This window comes from Hypoxylon fragiforme (genome assembly GCF_022984875.1).
Source record: "Hypoxylon fragiforme strain CBS 206.31 chromosome Unknown GGS25scaffold_5, whole genome shotgun sequence".
NCBI classification, from domain to species: domain Eukaryota; kingdom Fungi; phylum Ascomycota; class Sordariomycetes; order Xylariales; family Hypoxylaceae; genus Hypoxylon; species Hypoxylon fragiforme.
The window spans coordinates 3474025-3489655 of record NW_026054760.1 but is presented as its reverse complement, the minus strand read 5'-3'; the positions used below and the strand labels follow the sequence as shown (position 1 = coordinate 3489655).

Below are 15631 nucleotides of genomic sequence, written 5' to 3'. Positions count from 1 at the left end.
ATATCCTTGAGCCACATGCAAAATGGGACGTTGGCTCCAACCCGGAGCTGCTTGGCCCGCGCAGACCACCCTAGCAGTTCTAGTAGCTCCAGATGTCCCCGTCTACTACATACTACCCTTGGTAAGGAACGGCTATCAGCCTTGAAGGAGCTGGTTTCTTATTATCGACATCTTTCATGCGTTCTTTTTTGACTTTGTCATCTCCTCTGGAGGAGTTTTGTGGCCTGGTGCACGTTCTTTGCTTCACCGGCCTACACTGATCGTGGCCACGATAATCTCTTCACTTCCATTCGTTCAGGCTTGACCTGCCTATCTGCTGGTTCAGGAATTGTTTCTTCGTTTGCGAGCAGGCTCTTTGTGTGACATCTTTTTTCGACTTATTTTCTATCTCGTCGCCTTTTCTTTTCCCCCGTTCTTGGGTGATACACGTTGTACTGTACTATCAAACTCGCAGTTCCGGCACGTTCCTTAGTTAGATGACTTGACCACGACAACAGGCGACACTTAGGCCCAAAGCCCTCGCCTGATTTTGATTCAACTGGGGCGTCACGATGTTAGGCAACATGGACAATTTTCAAGGCTTCAGTAATATGGGCAGTAACTGGCAGAAGAATACGACCTGGGCAGGATATGAAAATGGTCTCTCGCAAGCTGCTTTCAACGGCACCTCGGCATTCGGTGTCATTAACCAGTTCAAATTCCTTGCTGCGAAGTCGATACGAACTTCAACGATTATCCTCGCCGCATTCAATACCATATCAGCCTTTGCAACGGCGGCTGGTATATTCTACGACTGTTACATGACAGCAAAGCGATCAAACCTGGAGGGCAATAAAAAGTGAGTTCCGTGAAGCCATTGGGTATCTCATATCTAATATGTATTAAGAGTAAATATTATCCGCTGTGTTCGAGGATCGCAAACGTACCCTTTCATCCTATCCTTGGGCATCACAATCCAGGGTATTATATTCGCTGTCTCCCAGTCGTATGGGTTAAATGGTCTATTCATCCCTGGGTGTGCCATAATATCACAAATAATGTGGCCAGGTACGTAGGACTTTATTACTCAAGTTTGTGGATGGAAACAGCGTACTGATATGCATACTAGCAATCTTCATTGTGCCCTACATTCAGCTAGTCTTTGGACTAGAAGTCGCCTTCCGAGCCCTTAAGAAAAGGCCATTTCCTCCGAGAGGCAAGTGGAACATTGCGATCTGTCTCGTAATAGTCAAGGTCCTCTTAGTAATCACTGGCTTAGTCGGCGTCTTCGTTCAGCCGCCGACTTTCTGCTTTGCTTCGCTCTTCTGGTTTGTAGCAAAATGGGCAAAAGGTGGTTTCGCAATATTGCTCATTATTACCGTTGTTTTGGCCACTTGCATCGCCATCATATTCACTAAATTAACTCGATACTCGATCATTGAGGACTCAGAACGAGTCGCCGCCTCGAGAATGGTATTTTACCTTGCCTTGGCGGTAGTAACCAATGTATGATATGCGTATCTTATTTACGAGCCCTCAAAACGTTACTAACACTATACAGGCCTTGATCGTACCATTCTTCATAGATTTGGTCTTTTCAGATCCGGTGGATAACAGCAATACTGGACTGACATTATCCATGATCTCGAGCGTCGTAGCCAACGTCACGGGTCTTATGACGGGTGGTCTTCATCTATTTCTTCGATCCAATACGATTGGCACAATCGGTCACAAAGACAAGCTCACCGAGCACGACCGCCAAAAACTAGGATATCAAACCCAAATGAAAGGATCAAGTAGTATGGATTTCAATGGACATATGCTTCAGCCAGTGTCGGGTCCCCAGATCCTATCGAGAATGGACAGCCAGGTAAACCTTATAAGTGAGAAGGGTGACATTGAGGATCGCGGAGAAAGTCCATTTTCCAGGAATCCCCTGAAGTCCAACGCGACGTACGAGGTTGCAAATCCACCCCAAGTCTCAGAGCTCGCTCAAGTCCCTCCAACCCCCTCAACCAATATGCACGGCCGAAGGCCGTCGACTTCCTACAACCTTTTCCCCGGCAAGAACCCAGACAACACTACCTCAGTAGCGTTATTACCATCCACAGCCTACAATCCGAATATACAATCAAGCCTGGCTGCGCCTAACCCTACATTCAATTTCGACTTCGAAGATGCTCTCAGGCCACCCCCATCAATATATGCTCGCCATAAACGAGATTCTTCGATGTCTTCTTCAGCAACCGTTCAGATTGGCCTACGGGTTTCGAACCTTGCTGACATTGGGCCAATGCCTAAGCTTTCAGCAGAGGCCGAGAGACTGTACTCTTTAGACTACCCCCGAGGCGAAGAAATGATCAATAGTTATCGGCCAAGTCCCCTCGCTACCTTCGCTACGTCGAACGTTCCACCGCCGCAAAACCCTATTCATCGAAGAGAATCTAGAGATAAGAATCTTCCACCAACACCCACCACATCCGAGGCCGAGGCTAGCGATTGCACCTTAAGTCCCGCGGTATACAATCCAAATAGTCCCACAAAAACAAAAACACCAAGCCCGAGGGGCGTTGGGTTCAGTGTCCCTCGAAGGGTAAATACCACGCCAAACCAAGGTGCCCCTACACAATTACCTACTAGGAGCCGCGGTAACTCTAGCAGTGCTGCAGAGAACAGATCCGATTGGATCTAAGATCTGACGCCAAATTTTGTAGCCTCTGCTTCTGGGGCTACATAAGAATTTGGAAGCATCCGCTATGTACTAACAATAACAGTTTCTTTTCGAAGAGACAATCCTTCCTTCGTTCAATTTCTTCGATCTTATCTTCTTAACTGATTTCCTTTTTTTCAATTCGACTCCCGAGGCGTTGTGCGGTTGATGATACCAAAACAAACACTAGGCCAAGGATCTTTTTTTGGGCCTACATATCGATGATGGTAAGAGGTCTACAGTATCATGCATAGGTATACAGGCGTCCATCAGAGAGACTGGGGGCATTTCCCATCTTGTTATTGGTTGGTTGTTTCACGACGAGACGACTAACACCACTGTCCTGTGTGAGCAAGTTGATGTACTGTAGGTTACAGGGCAAGGGCGTGTCTCTAGGAATAGATGACAAACAAAAACTATGGACTGCAGCGGGCTCCTGCTGGGGTAGAGGACCACGAGGGATTCCATAGCGCTATAGGATATAATGTCCATTTTAGATGATCTAGCTAGAACAACACAAAATATTCTGACTTCTTCTACCTTGAAGTGCAATCTGAAGCATTTCTCCTGGTACTCGTTCATACATGGGTGTTGTCATATTTTCCCCCTTTTACCTCAATTCTGGTTGAGAAACGAAGCCGAAACAAGGGAATCGGCTCTCAAACAAACACAATAGTCCTATGCACATACCAGCCACCCAGGAATGTTCATGAAACAAATTCCGGTAGTAAGCGGTGGGCCCTCCGGGCGGGTTTTTTACGCAAGATCATGATTGATTGTCACCTGGGCAGTGTATTTGCTTAATTCGAATAGCGTAAATATAAGCTGAAGGGGAAATTTATTGAATATTTTCAACATTGATGTTAGTTAATGACTATGTGGTCCAAGTATAGGTACTCATAAAATTTGAGTCCACATTAACTATTGCCTACTAGATATCTAGTATGATTTTATCCTCCACAATGTTTCACGTGCCATCATGTCATGTTAGTGCAAGAGCCCACTCCGAGAGTCCGAGTAGGCAGTCTCGTATTCACGCTCATCTCCTAGGTATGTACGATTATGTACGATGCAAATCTCATGACTTGATTTCGTACCTACCTCATGTTCAGTACCGCAAGTTTAGTTCAGGAACTTTTAACGGGCTTTGGAGCTAACTACTCCCTATCAATAGTAATCTGCTATTAGGCATATTTATTTATAGGATTGTCCAACGTTGTTGGACGTCGGTCGTATCTTTAAAAGTTGTGTACCTTCATGATGTGTCTCATAACAAAGGGGCGAGTGATTAGGTAATCGGTTTAACTAATCATCAACCTGGCTGCTGGCATGATGTAATAGAATATCAGCCACAGTGTGGCGCAAGATCATACCCGGGCCTTTGACCACATGGCAGAACAGGGTATCTAGTACTAGGTATGTACATGTACCAGGTACATGTAACTATTAGGTACCTTGAATTTTTCGAACATTTGCAGCTTGAAAAAGTGCAAGTAGCTTCACGATACTTGAGTACATTCAACTCAGAACTAAACGAATGACCCGGGACAGGAAACTGAATGCTGGGGTTATAATGAGGAGATAATGAGGTAGAATTCTCACCTTACATCCAAGTCGCCCCTATGAGGTTCGCGGATTTCATCGTTGATTTGGCCGCTGTTGTCAAAGCATCCCGGAATGTCGCTTCGAGGCACGTAGAGCTTCGAGCTCGGCAGCTCGATCGCTATGGCCAATCTTCCAGTATTGTACGCTCTCTAACAGAGAAGCAAAAAGTCACTCACTCAACTCGTCCTGTATCAAAACCTGCCGATGATATTCCAGCCGAAGGTAAAGAAGAACCTCGTACTGAAACCTCTCAAGCCGAGTCATCCGTGCAAGCATCTGAGAGGTCTGAGAAAGTAGAGTCGAGTGATGAGAATTTCTCATCAAATCATCCCCAAGGAAACATCAACAGATTACACTTGGAGCAACAAAATGTCCACAGGAAATTCCCTGGGCATAATTCGCCAACCGTTGAGGCGATTATGGAACGTCCCTCAGCCATACGGCCAGACCAGAGCGCCATTCTGACGCAATTGAATAAAGGTGCTGTTGAGGCTAAGAACAGCAACCACGTCGATGACGCTCCAACCTTCCAACCTGTCTCAAAAAAGCTAAAGGTATCCCCGAGCCCCAAGGCTCTGCAAGACGTTCCTCCAGAAGTGGATATCAATATATTTCACACAAATCGAGGATCTCAGATGCTAGAGGTGCAAGAAGATGTCGTAGGGGCAAAACGACCCCTAACCCCCCCTCCATCTCCTGGTTGGTTCAAGGATTTTGGCCACGGAAAGGCCAAGCCCCACCAAGAGGAAAGCCAGACGGCGCCTCCTATTGCTGAGCTTACCGCAACACGGGGGCACCCAACCGCGAATGAGAGCGTGACACATACTGGTACAGATAATAATGAGTCGCCTACTAAAGCAGAAGCTCTGGAAAGCAGTGCGGAGCAAGAGCATACTCATATGGTTGATAAAATCCTGTCCAAAACGGAAACAGAAACATCACCTGACGGAGCTATTGAAACACCAGTGATGTTGAACAACCAACCAACCAAACCAGCCTACGTCCTCCGGGAGTCTAAGGTACCAGCCTCCCGCTTGAGCCGATTATGGAATTACGGAGGGCTAGCGGCTGGTATGCTCGGCGGAGCTATTAGTGAAGGGGTTAGTAGAGGGTTGGGCGGTGGCGGCAAGGGTTCTGTGCTACTCAGCTCCGGAAATATGGAAAGGCTAGTGGCCAAACTCTCGCGGATGAGAGGAGCGGCACTAAAACTTGGTCAGATGATGAGTTTCCAGGACACCAAAATGCTCCCTGGCCCTATCCAGGAGGTCCTACAGCGAGTCCAGGACAGAGCGGACTACATGCCTGCCTGGCAGCGCGATCGTGTGCTTACGTCGAATTTGGGGCCTGCATGGCGGGAACTTTTTGAGGAATTTGAGGAGAAGCCGATAGCTGCGGCCTCGATTGGACAAGTACATCGCGCCAAGATAAAGTCAACCGGCAGGAAAGTTGCCGTGAAGATCCAGTTCCCAGGTGTCGCCGACTCGATCAACTCAGACCTAGACAACCTCGGCATGCTCCTAACCGCCTCCAAGATGCTCCCGAAAGGTCTATACCTAAACAAGACGATCGACAACGCGCGCACGGAACTCGGTTGGGAGTGCGACTACGAGCGCGAAGCCGAGTGCGGGAGACGATACCGAGAGCTCCTAGCCGACGAGACGGACGTATTCGTGGTCCCCGAGACCTTCCCTGAGGCATCCGGGAAGCACGTAATAACGATGGAGTTCATGGAAGGGGTAGGGGTGACGCGAGGGAGCCACGCCTTCACGCAAAAGCAGAAAGACTGGATCGGCACGCAGATCCTCCGGCTGTGCCTGCGCGAGATCACCGAGTTCCACTTCATGCAGACGGACCCCAACTGGACCAACTTCCTCTTCAACCCCGCCACCCACAAGCTCGAGCTGCTCGACTTCGGCGCCTCGCGCGAATACCCGCAGCGCTTCGTTTCGCAGTACGTCGGCCTGCTCGCGGCGGCCTCGCGCTCCGACCGCGCCACCATCGAGCGGCTCTCGCGCGACCTCGGGTACCTCACGGGCCACGAGAGCAAGGCGATGCTCGACGCGCACGTGGCCTCGATCCTCACGCTCGCCGAGCCGTTCCTCGCCTCCGCGCCCCGCGTCTACGACTTCAAGGACCAGACCATCACCGAGCGCGTCAAGTCCCTCATCCCCGTCATGATCCGCGAGCGCCTCAGCCCCCCGCCCGAGGAGACCTACAGCCTGCACCGCAAGCTCAGCGGCGCGTTCTTGCTCTGCGCGAAGCTGGGGAGCAGGGTGCCGTGTAGAGAGCTGTTCGAGAGGGCGTTGGAGAAGACGGAGGTGGCGTTATAATTGGAATGTACTACTACTACTACGGCGATTGATTTCTACGATCACGCTTTTTTGAGCCATCTCACCTTATCTAGATACAGGGACCTAATGTATAAAAATGATTCCGATGTGTTTGTTGTGTGCTGTGATTGGAAGGGTGGGAGGGCAGGGGACATAAACGGTGCATTGTGAGAAGTTTGAAGGTAAATAGGTCCATGTATACTAGGTATACATGCATGCCTAGGTACCTACCCAGGGTATATACATATAGACAGAAAGGCAGAGAACTTGAATGGTATCATGTTCTTATGCCTACGTACTCTAATGGATAGAAGCCACCAGCGAGCACTTCCTGTGCCATGCTATATAAGCCAACCAACTCCTTTTCTTCATCACAAAGATCGGCCCCGCGTGCAATTATTCATGTAGCGTAACTCATTCCGCACCCCGTCTCGCAATCGGCATATCCTTCCTATCCCTCGCCGTGAGCTTCTTCCTCCTGCGCTCGATGACGCGGTCGACCTGCTTGCCCTTGAGGTCGGCGAAGCGGTCGAGCAGGAGCTGCTTCTTCTGCTCGCTCTTCTTGAGGTAGAACGGCTTCTTGCCCTGCTTGACGAGCTCCTTCTCCTGGCGTCGATGGCTCTCGACGAGCTCGCGCTCGCGGTCGTGCTGCTCCTGCGACTTCTTCTTCCCTTGCATGGACGCCAGCGCGCGCTTTAGTTCCTCCTGCGCGGCCGGGTCGCTGCGCCGCGTCTTCTTGATAGCTTCTTTTAGCCGCGCCATCTCGGACTCCCGGTACGTGTCGAGGAACCCGTAGGCCTTGCGCATCTTCTCCTCGTCGACGGGCCGCGAGGACACGGCGGCGGAGAATCGTGGGTCCCGCGCCGCGGGCTTGTGCGTCAGGATGACCTCCCGCCTCCGGCTCACCTGGCGTTTGCTGGTCTGCTCGGCGGGGGCGTGCTTGCTGGATCGGGATAGCTTCGGGAGTTTGGCGGATTTGGCTTTGAAGTTATCGGATGCTGGGTTTTTGTCGTCGGCGTTTTCGTCTTCGCTCTCGTCTTCTTCTTGTCCTTTTCGTCCTCCCTTTCCTCTTCGTAGGTTGGGTAGAGAGGCCTGGGCTTTGGCTAGGGCGCCAAAGGAGATTTGGGATACGACTTTCGAGGGGTCTGGTGTGTCTTCGTCTGAGGATGAGGATGAGGAAGAGGAGGAGGCGTTGGACTGGAGGGACGGTTAGTACTTGTTCTGCTTTACATGGGATGTATATGTGTATGAAAATGTGAATATATAAGTACACATGATTATATTACATACCTCGTCATCATCGTCTTCGCTTTCATCTTCATCTTCGTCGTCGTCGTCTTCTTCGCCTTCGTCGTTGCTTTCCTCTGGAAATTGGTCACTGGGTATATCTTCAGGCTCATCCTTCCTCGCTCGCACACGCCGCTGGAGGGTAGAGGGCGGTGCTTTCCGCTTGGCTGCTTTTATGCGATTCATCTTGTATATGTACGTATGTTGTAGAAGTAAAGGTGATCAATGTATTGAATTATTAATATAATATTATCACATGTACTCCATATTTCATACTTCAAGGCTGCATACTAGTATGTGCTATATGCATATGCAGGTCCCCGCTGAAAAGTTCAAAAAAGTTTCAATTAATTCATGTACTAGGTATATACATAGTTGCATGCATAGTCAATCTAAGATAAGATAAGATAAGGATAATAAGAATAATTAACGAATTATGTGATCGCATTTTACATTTTTACCTCTTTGCATTTTCGCTTTTCGCAAATTCGGGCTTCTCTCCACCATTAAATTAAATACGGCATATTTCTAGAACCAGAAATTCAAAGGCACCCATGCGAAAACATATCTCCGCCTCACCTTTGATGAGTCGACTTCTATATTGCGGCAATGCGCGGCATATAGCAAAAGTACTTCGTGCCAATCCTCTACCTAAAGCAGCCCGCCATTTCTCCGTGACGACAACACATTCTCGCGGTGTCGACTGGAAGTCCACACCCCCAAGAGACAAAAAGAGGAAACCTGAGAGACAGAAATCAAATGAGCCCCTACAAGAAACACCTAACCTTGAAAAGTATTCGCCTTTCGAGAAAAAAGGTGCGAAGCCATTCATGAGTGCGAAAGAGTATCAATATCTTCAAGGGCCAGGTCTTATTCACGGCGATTTTGTCCGAATTGACCTCCACAAGTCCGACCCTGTCTCCGACACAGTTCTCTCTTACGGACGCCTAATGCCTTTGCACGCAACCAAAATGGGGTCAATCAACACCAACTCACCTCCCAAGGCCTTCTCCAATCCAGGTACTGGCCCTCCCAGGAACCCCTACACCGGCCTCCCAATCGTAACCCGTGCCCACCTGTCTGAGGCCAATCTGAACAAGTCTGGCTACGCCATTCGACAGGACGATCACCACAGGGACAGACATAGGGACAAGATACGACCACCTTGCCTCGAGTCAGGCGGTGTACCTGAACCGACGTTCGAATACCTGAAGTCATCTAAAATGCCACCTCTCCAAAACCCCCAGCCCCGCAAGATTCTCGTCGTAATTGATCTCAATGGCACCGTGCTCCATCGTCCAAGCTTCCGAAACCCGATTGCTTTTATCGAACGCCCATATGGCCGCGAATTTCTCAGCTACTGTATCAACACGTTCAAGGTCGTCATCTGGTCCTCCGCTCAGCCCGCCAATGTACAGAAAATGTGCAATCAGCTGTTAACACGTAGTGACCGACAAAACGTTGTTAGTATCTGGGGTCGTGATCGCTTCGGGTTGACGGCAGAAGATTTTGTTTCGAGGGTGATGTGCTACAAGCGCCTGGATTTGTTATGGGATGATCCTATAATCGCTGGACAGCACCCAGAAGCTACTTTCGGCAAGAACTGGAGCCAAGAGGATACGGTCCTGGTGGACGACTCGATAGAGAAGGGGCGCAGCCACCCTTACAACCTCATATGTCTTCCCGAATTTGTGGGAGATCCGCAAGAACCCGGCTGCGTGCTGCCTCAAGTTCACGACTATATTAACGCATGCGCTCGCTATACCAACGTCAGCGCCTATATGCGAAACAACCCTTTCCGAGTTAACCCCGATTTCAAACTAGAGGGAACTTCTTCACAACAAATCTAACTAGTAGGAAAGAGGTGGGAGATGAAAGAAGAGATGTGAAGCAGCTGGCGCGCGAAGCAAGCCAGCAGAAACAACTCCATTTTTAAACTAAATAAAGCAGCCTCGACAGCCTCGACAACTTATGTGCGTCATTTCTTGGCGTCAGAATACAGTCATAAGCACCCCAATCGAGTTCTGTGTACTGAAGAAAGGAGCCGAACCAATGGACCTTTTTTGTTAAAAAGAATATTAAAAAAATCGGATGAAGTTTCTAACTCGTGATGATCATTCAGGTCATCAATACTGCATACTACATGGATCTTTCAGCAGCTCTTGCTCTTCCAGGTTCCCACGCCAATCTTTGCTGTCGCGAGAGTCAGAAAGATCGAGGGCTATGATACCTGCTTATCTAGGTACCTGCCTATGAGGGTAACTAGCAGAGTAGGAAGGTGTGTATTTTTTTTGGAAGGCTGTAGCTTGGGCTTGATAAAATAATACACTTGTAAAAAAAGGTATTTGAGGGTAATGACCGATAAGTGTAATGCGGTAAAGATGTGATGGTGTTATGAGTAGGATAGACAGACAATGCATAGATCGTTCTGATACCCCCTTCTCCCCCCTTTTCTTCAATACCATACGTGGACTGCTGTATATAAATACCCATTTACCTGGCTGAAACGTAATAACCCAAATTATTTGCGGTAGCTCAAGTCTTATCCTCTGAGAATCGTAAATTCAACACTGCTTGTTAATGATAGAAGCACATACCATCATCAGCATGGTATATTGCAGTCAAGGTGTGAGACTTAATACGACAATAACACCAATTTTCAAAGGGAAGCAAGTATTTTTGGGGGGGCTCTTCTTCTTTACTACGAGCGTAGCTATGGAGGGTGTTTTTAGGTCGCTAGGCCAGGGGGTATTGGGTATTGTCTGAGAAAGTAGGCAAAAACTTCACCTCACCTCCCTTTCCTCTTCTTTTCCTTTGCCTTTAGTTCTGTGATCTTATCATCCCATTTCTCCCACCCAGCCTGGCACAGATCCTCCTCCACAATCAAGTCCCGTATTCGCAGCCACTTCGCTATGGGCAGGTCTATCGCCCAGGCTAGCCACCCCGTCTGCCTGACTATAGCGGTGATGACAAACCATCCTATGGCACTTACCGTCCCTGCGGCAGCGCCGACCAGCACTTGTTTTTCGGTGTGGTAGTTCAGATACACCCTGCTCCACGCGACGGCGGCGGCAACGCCGAGGCCGAGGACACTCCACCCGGTTCTCTCGAGGAGGCCCATGGGGGTGTGGTTGCGCCTGCGGACGCGCGGGCTCGGGGGCTGGTGGCGGAACAGCAGGAAGAGGGTGAGGGAGACGGCGAAGTAGGCGACGAACTGGGCGTGGCTGCTGGGCATGCCGTAGCCTTTGCCGTTCATGCGGCGCGGGCGCTCCTCCTTGATCAGCCGCTTCAGCGCGAAGTTGATGGCCTCGCAGGCGAGCTGGCCCGCGAACAGCAGCGCGATCTCGATCTCGCGCGTGAACAGGATCAGGGTCGCGTACACGACGCACAGGCCCTGCGGGACGAGGGCCAGCCAGGCGCAGAGGTAGGATAGGGGATCTGTTGGGTCCTAGGGAGAGGGGGGGGAAGGTTGAATGCGATGTTAGTAGCTGCTAACTGAACTTGCGACTCGGTTAGTGAAGCAAGAGGCAAAGGTATATGCATACATAGTGAACGTGAGTTAGGGACAGCGACGCTAGAGGCACTGTGTCGTCGGCCATTGTGAGAGCTGGAACATGCGCTTAGGCAACCGGACTAGGTGGTTTGTTGGGTCAAAGACTTTTTAACGACACATTGTTCAGATGGATTTGGGCAAAATATTAATAGGACGTAATAAGTAAGTAAGTAAGTAAGTGGGACTGACGAGTCGTGTTTATTTTTTTCATAGCCTGGATAATCGAGGGAAGGGTTTCAACCTGGGGACCCAGTTCCTATTTCGTCATTGGAAGTAAGTTGAAACAAGGGGACCAGCTAAACCTTTTTTATCAGGGTCATCAGCATACTACTAAGTAGTACTAACCTAGGTATCTAAGGTGCCTAGGGTATTGTACAATACATAATCACCCCTCATCATTGATTATCGATAAGGTGATAAGTACCTCTATCTACCTCTATCAGCCTTAGCTGCCCCACTACACTACACCACACTTGGCACAGTGCTGTTCATGGCACTAACTAACTCATCATTTGACGCCACTTGCGATCCTAAACACAGATCATAAATCTTATTGATACTTTTTCACTCTTTTACTTTCTTCAACTTTCCAATTTACAGCACTTAAAGGCTAATTCTACACATTTAAGCTGATTGCTTAATTATTGTTGTTGTTCTTTTCTTGGGAGTTAGTCATCTTCAGATCCATATACCCACGCGACGCGCATTCATTCCAACGACACAAATATCCAGTTCATCGGTTCTACCTCCTACTAACTATATATCATCCAAGCTCTTTCTAACTGGCTCTTCGCCCATTTCGTTACGATATCCCATCACGATATTCATACAAGCTTTGAACCATCAATCTGAATTTAAAAGATACCCACCTCCAGCTTAACCCAACCGCCTGCCTAGATTACGCAGTCGGTAACTTATGATTTATTAAGCACAAAGATACGGACATGTTAATGAGCATTCAGCCAAACGACACACGTCTTTATGCAAACCGATAACCCTGATTCAAGATGGAAGAGGAGGATATTCGTGAGGTTGAATTATCGACCATAGCAGCCATTTATCCCGAGTTGCAAGTTAATGAGGATGACCCATACACCTTCTCAATCGAACTACCTGTAAGCTTGAATGAGCCAGTCACTGTACTGTTTCCAGCCGCCACCGAGGGCGTACCTCCGGTTGAGCCGGAACAAGCCCAGGTCCCAGCAGCGCCGGTAGTAGATTCTCACATGCTATCCAATTTGCCAGCTCTGCAAGCCTGCATCACCCTCCCAGAAGGATACCCCGAGAAGAAGCCACCCACAGTCTCTCTCTCAACCTCACCTCCATGGCTATCCGAGCAAATATTGCGCAAGCTTGAAGGCGACGTGGAAGTCCTCTGGGAAGAAATCGGGCAAGACCAGGTCATTTTCACGTACATCGATAGCCTACAGCAGTCTACTGAGAATATTTTTGGTTTGGTTGATGATCAGGGGCAGTTGAAAGTTGATCCACAACACAAGATTACCATATTGGACTACGATATCAGAGCCAAGCAAAGAGCTTTCGAAAAGGAGACTTTCGAGTGTGGCATCTGCCTAGGTAAGTACCAGAAAATTACTTTCCCCTATATCCGCTTATGTACAACACAGAGCTGACCATGGATATTAGATCCCAAGAAAGGAAGTGTTTGTCATAAGATGCTTTCTTGTGGGCATGTTTTCTGCGTTCAGTGTCTGCAGAATTTCTACAACAATGCCATCACCACAGGCGACATAGGTGCTGTCCAGTGTACCGAACCAAATTGTGCCAAGGAACGAGAAGATGCCATCGAAGGCTCCATGAAGAAGAAGAAGGCAGCCACCTTCATCAGCCCTAGTGAACTCCTGCAAATCCCGTTGGAACGAGAGACAGTTATGCGGTTCGTAATGTTGAGGCACAAGACTGAGCTTGAATCGGATAAGAGCACAGTGTACTGTCCTCGCTCGTGGTGTCAAGGCGCCGCTCGATCGAAGAAGCACAAGAAGCCTGAGGGACTCGATTTCGTAGAAGCTTCGGATGAAGACTCGGACACAGACAATGTCAAAAATGCCCAGGCCCGGTTGAAGAAGTCCTCAAAACAGGACCTGCTTGCGATCTGCGAAGACTGTGGATTTGCTTTTTGTACAGAATGTCAACTATCATGGCACGGCGAGTTCAAGGCATGCATGCCGAAAAAGACCCAGTATGATATCACGGAAGAGGAAAAGGCATCATTGGAGTATGTGAAGTTGCACACGACGCCGTGTCCGACTTGTGGTGCCCCAGTGCAGAAGACGCAAGGCTGCAACCACATGCGCTGTTTCAGGTGCGCAACACACTTCTGTTACCTATGCTCAGCTTGGCTTAACCCCTCGAATCCGGTAAGTACCTATACGTGGAACATGTTCTTTCTTTTTGAAAACGAGTTTACCTCTTTAGAGTGTACTCACCCTGCTACCCTAAGACTACGGTTGCTAACTTTGGATGCTACAGTATCAGCACTTCAACGTTCAACCTTCAGGTGGTTTCAGCGGCTGTTACATGAGGCTATGGGAGCTTGAGGGTGGCGATGGTGACGATGTTGGATTGGCCTTCGAGGGTAATGCTAGAGCTAATCTGGATGATGGACTTGGCCAACTCCTAGTTCAAGTGGACGAACAGGAGTTGGAAGAGCAGCCAGCTCCCGTCCAGCCTCAACCACCAAGGGAGCACCTTAATGGAAGAGTTGCCGTGGCTCGTGAGGGCCCTCTCGTACTCCGAATCGAAGGCGAGGCGCTACGGCTACCTGTTCAAGAAGTACCCATCCAAGGGGTAATTCGTCGTCAGCAACCCGGCATTCCAGGTGATCGTAGAGAAGCCGGTGTAGGCCAGCGAGGAAACCGAGGCGGCAGAGGAGGCAGGGGAGGCAGAGGAGGCAGAGGCGCTGGGGTGAATCGACAAAACAACCGGAATCGACCTCAGGGGCAGAACCAACAATTGAATAACAACGGTCGCAACCCCCCGAATGGGATACGGATTGACGAAGTACTCCGAGGAGATGGCCAAAATGGCCAAATAGATCCCCATCACGCAGCATGGATTCGCCAATTTGTGCGGTTGGCACTCGAGGATCAGGAAGATTTGGTCGAAATCGATGAGTGATGACGAGTAGCACGAAAAGCAGTTTTTTGATAGGTGCAACTCTACTCTAGGTTAGGCAGTAGGCATGCGAGGCCATGCGAGGCACGATATTCCTAAGATGGTAACAAGTACGCCCCGAAACGACCGTTTTCGCCAGCTAGAAAAGCTCAAGTTTATTGAACTCCCGAAAGGAGCCGACCAGAAGGGGTCGATCTCTGGTAGCGAATGGGGCGCGAGGGTTGCACCTCTAGTGGCTTCCGGCAGCTGTCACGGGGCAGAGTTGTGCGCAAATAACGAATCGCCTTCTTTCGTGCTAAAGTTACAGCGGACTTCTGAGATAGGCAGATCTCGCCGGATCACAATGTTACGCCGAGGTGATATTTGCAGTTCGATGTCTAAACCAACCCCCTTGAAAGGCAGGGTTTGGCCACCTACATACATACCTATAGTATTATGAATCTTCCTCCCCATGCCATGCCATGCCATCCCGCACGGGGACAGGCTACATATGTAGGTTTGTATGTATTGTACATATGTGAGTCTAGTATGTATGTAAGTAGATTTCCATACATACCAATGAATACCTGGTTGTCATGCGATAGGCAGATTTTCTTCTTCGATAAAACCGCGGGTGAGAAAGAAGATCGCTAATAATAAACAATGTTGTATCAATATACTAACCTACATATGTGTGACAAGAAATAAGTACGTTGAATGAACAGAAAAGGAAATACCTTACCTAGGTAGAGATAGTAAGAACTTGCCCAACACTACTAGGTACCATTAGTTACCGTACCTAAGTAAGCACTTGTAAGCACTCAAAATAACGTACCGTACCTAGCTAGCTAGTACGTATCGTGTTGCAACAGCGACATCGCAGATAGGTACGCTACATCGTGTCCCGCACATACATACGCTTTTACTAGGTAGGTAAGCTGCTAAGGTACAATACCTTGGTTTGTGTGTGCGTGTATGGGGCTAGGTTAGGGGTAAGTACATAGGTAGGTAGGTGGTTTTTGCGACGAGATTCTGACGATGGCGAAATCTGAT

General features: G+C 48.9%; 6 protein-coding genes across 6 annotated transcripts; 4 read left to right on the top strand and 2 right to left on the bottom strand.

Annotated features, from left to right (window-relative positions):
• The first annotated feature begins 313 nt into the window (after positions 1–313).
• GGS25DRAFT_300785 (uncharacterized protein) lies at positions 314–2838 on the top strand. The gene is made up of 4 exons (XM_049257649.1): positions 314–838; positions 887–1047; positions 1109–1485; positions 1541–2838. The coding sequence occupies exons 1-4, from the start codon at positions 552–554 to the stop codon at positions 2669–2671; spliced, it is 1956 nt and encodes a 651-aa protein (XP_049117167.1). The 5' UTR covers positions 314–551; the 3' UTR covers positions 2672–2838.
• Positions 2839–4154: 1316 nt separating this feature from the next.
• On the top strand, positions 4155–6759 carry GGS25DRAFT_492612 (ABC1-domain-containing protein). Its single transcript, XM_049261204.1, has one exon. It carries the CDS (start codon positions 4312–4314, stop codon positions 6622–6624), a length of 2313 nt encoding a protein of 770 aa, XP_049117166.1. The 5' UTR covers positions 4155–4311; the 3' UTR covers positions 6625–6759.
• A 72-nt stretch (positions 6760–6831) lies between these two features.
• Positions 6832–8228, bottom strand: GGS25DRAFT_300757 (DUF947-domain-containing protein). The gene is made up of 2 exons (XM_049257648.1): positions 7915–8228; positions 6832–7821 (listed from the first exon to the last, which is right to left on the bottom strand). The coding sequence occupies exons 1-2, from the start codon at positions 8095–8097 to the stop codon at positions 7039–7041; spliced, it is 966 nt and encodes a 321-aa protein (XP_049117165.1). The 5' UTR covers positions 8098–8228; the 3' UTR covers positions 6832–7038.
• A 159-nt stretch (positions 8229–8387) lies between these two features.
• GGS25DRAFT_492610 (HAD-like domain-containing protein) lies at positions 8388–10444 on the top strand. Its single transcript, XM_049261203.1, has one exon. The coding sequence runs from the start codon at positions 8466–8468 to the stop codon at positions 9759–9761; it is 1296 nt and encodes a 431-aa protein (XP_049117164.1). The 5' UTR covers positions 8388–8465; the 3' UTR covers positions 9762–10444.
• A 143-nt stretch (positions 10445–10587) lies between these two features.
• On the bottom strand, positions 10588–11779 carry GGS25DRAFT_492608 (PAP2-domain-containing protein). Its single transcript, XM_049261202.1, has 2 exons — positions 11457–11779; positions 10588–11359 (listed from the first exon to the last, which is right to left on the bottom strand). The coding sequence occupies exons 1-2, from the start codon at positions 11508–11510 to the stop codon at positions 10700–10702; spliced, it is 714 nt and encodes a 237-aa protein (XP_049117163.1). The 5' UTR covers positions 11511–11779; the 3' UTR covers positions 10588–10699.
• A 179-nt stretch (positions 11780–11958) lies between these two features.
• GGS25DRAFT_300689 (RWD-domain-containing protein) lies at positions 11959–14725 on the top strand. Its single transcript, XM_049257647.1, has 3 exons — positions 11959–13042; positions 13112–13842; positions 13955–14725. Exons 1-3 carry the CDS (start codon positions 12472–12474, stop codon positions 14600–14602), a joined length of 1950 nt encoding a protein of 649 aa, XP_049117162.1. The 5' UTR covers positions 11959–12471; the 3' UTR covers positions 14603–14725.
• The last annotated feature ends 906 nt before the right edge of the window (positions 14726–15631 follow it).

Excerpts from the sequence above, each read along its gene's own strand:
- GGS25DRAFT_300785 (XM_049257649.1), top strand. The coding sequence starts at position 552 with ATGTTAGGCAACATGGACAATTTTCAAGGCTTCAGTAATATGGGCAGT. Across the intron at positions 839-886 it reads AACCTGGAGGGCAATAAAAA|AGTAAATATTATCCGCTGTG; the intron begins GTGAGTTCCGTG and ends ATATGTATTAAG. Across the intron at positions 1,048-1,108 it reads ATCACAAATAATGTGGCCAG|CAATCTTCATTGTGCCCTAC; the intron begins GTACGTAGGACT and ends TATGCATACTAG.
- GGS25DRAFT_492612 (XM_049261204.1), top strand. The coding sequence starts at position 4,312 with ATGAGGTTCGCGGATTTCATCGTTGATTTGGCCGCTGTTGTCAAAGCA.
- GGS25DRAFT_300757 (XM_049257648.1), bottom strand. The coding sequence starts at position 8,097 with ATGAATCGCATAAAAGCAGCCAAGCGGAAAGCACCGCCCTCTACCCTC. Across the intron at positions 7,822-7,914 it reads GCGAAGACGATGATGACGAG|TCCAACGCCTCCTCCTCTTC; the intron begins GTATGTAATATA and ends CCGTCCCTCCAG.
- GGS25DRAFT_492610 (XM_049261203.1), top strand. The coding sequence starts at position 8,466 with ATGCGAAAACATATCTCCGCCTCACCTTTGATGAGTCGACTTCTATAT.
- GGS25DRAFT_492608 (XM_049261202.1), bottom strand. The coding sequence starts at position 11,510 with ATGGCCGACGACACAGTGCCTCTAGCGTCGCTGTCCCTAACTCACGTT. Across the intron at positions 11,360-11,456 it reads CCCTAACTCACGTTCACTAT|GACCCAACAGATCCCCTATC; the intron begins GTATGCATATAC and ends CCCTCTCCCTAG.
- GGS25DRAFT_300689 (XM_049257647.1), top strand. The coding sequence starts at position 12,472 with ATGGAAGAGGAGGATATTCGTGAGGTTGAATTATCGACCATAGCAGCC. Across the intron at positions 13,043-13,111 it reads CGAGTGTGGCATCTGCCTAG|ATCCCAAGAAAGGAAGTGTT; the intron begins GTAAGTACCAGA and ends CATGGATATTAG. Across the intron at positions 13,843-13,954 it reads GGCTTAACCCCTCGAATCCG|TATCAGCACTTCAACGTTCA; the intron begins GTAAGTACCTAT and ends TGGATGCTACAG.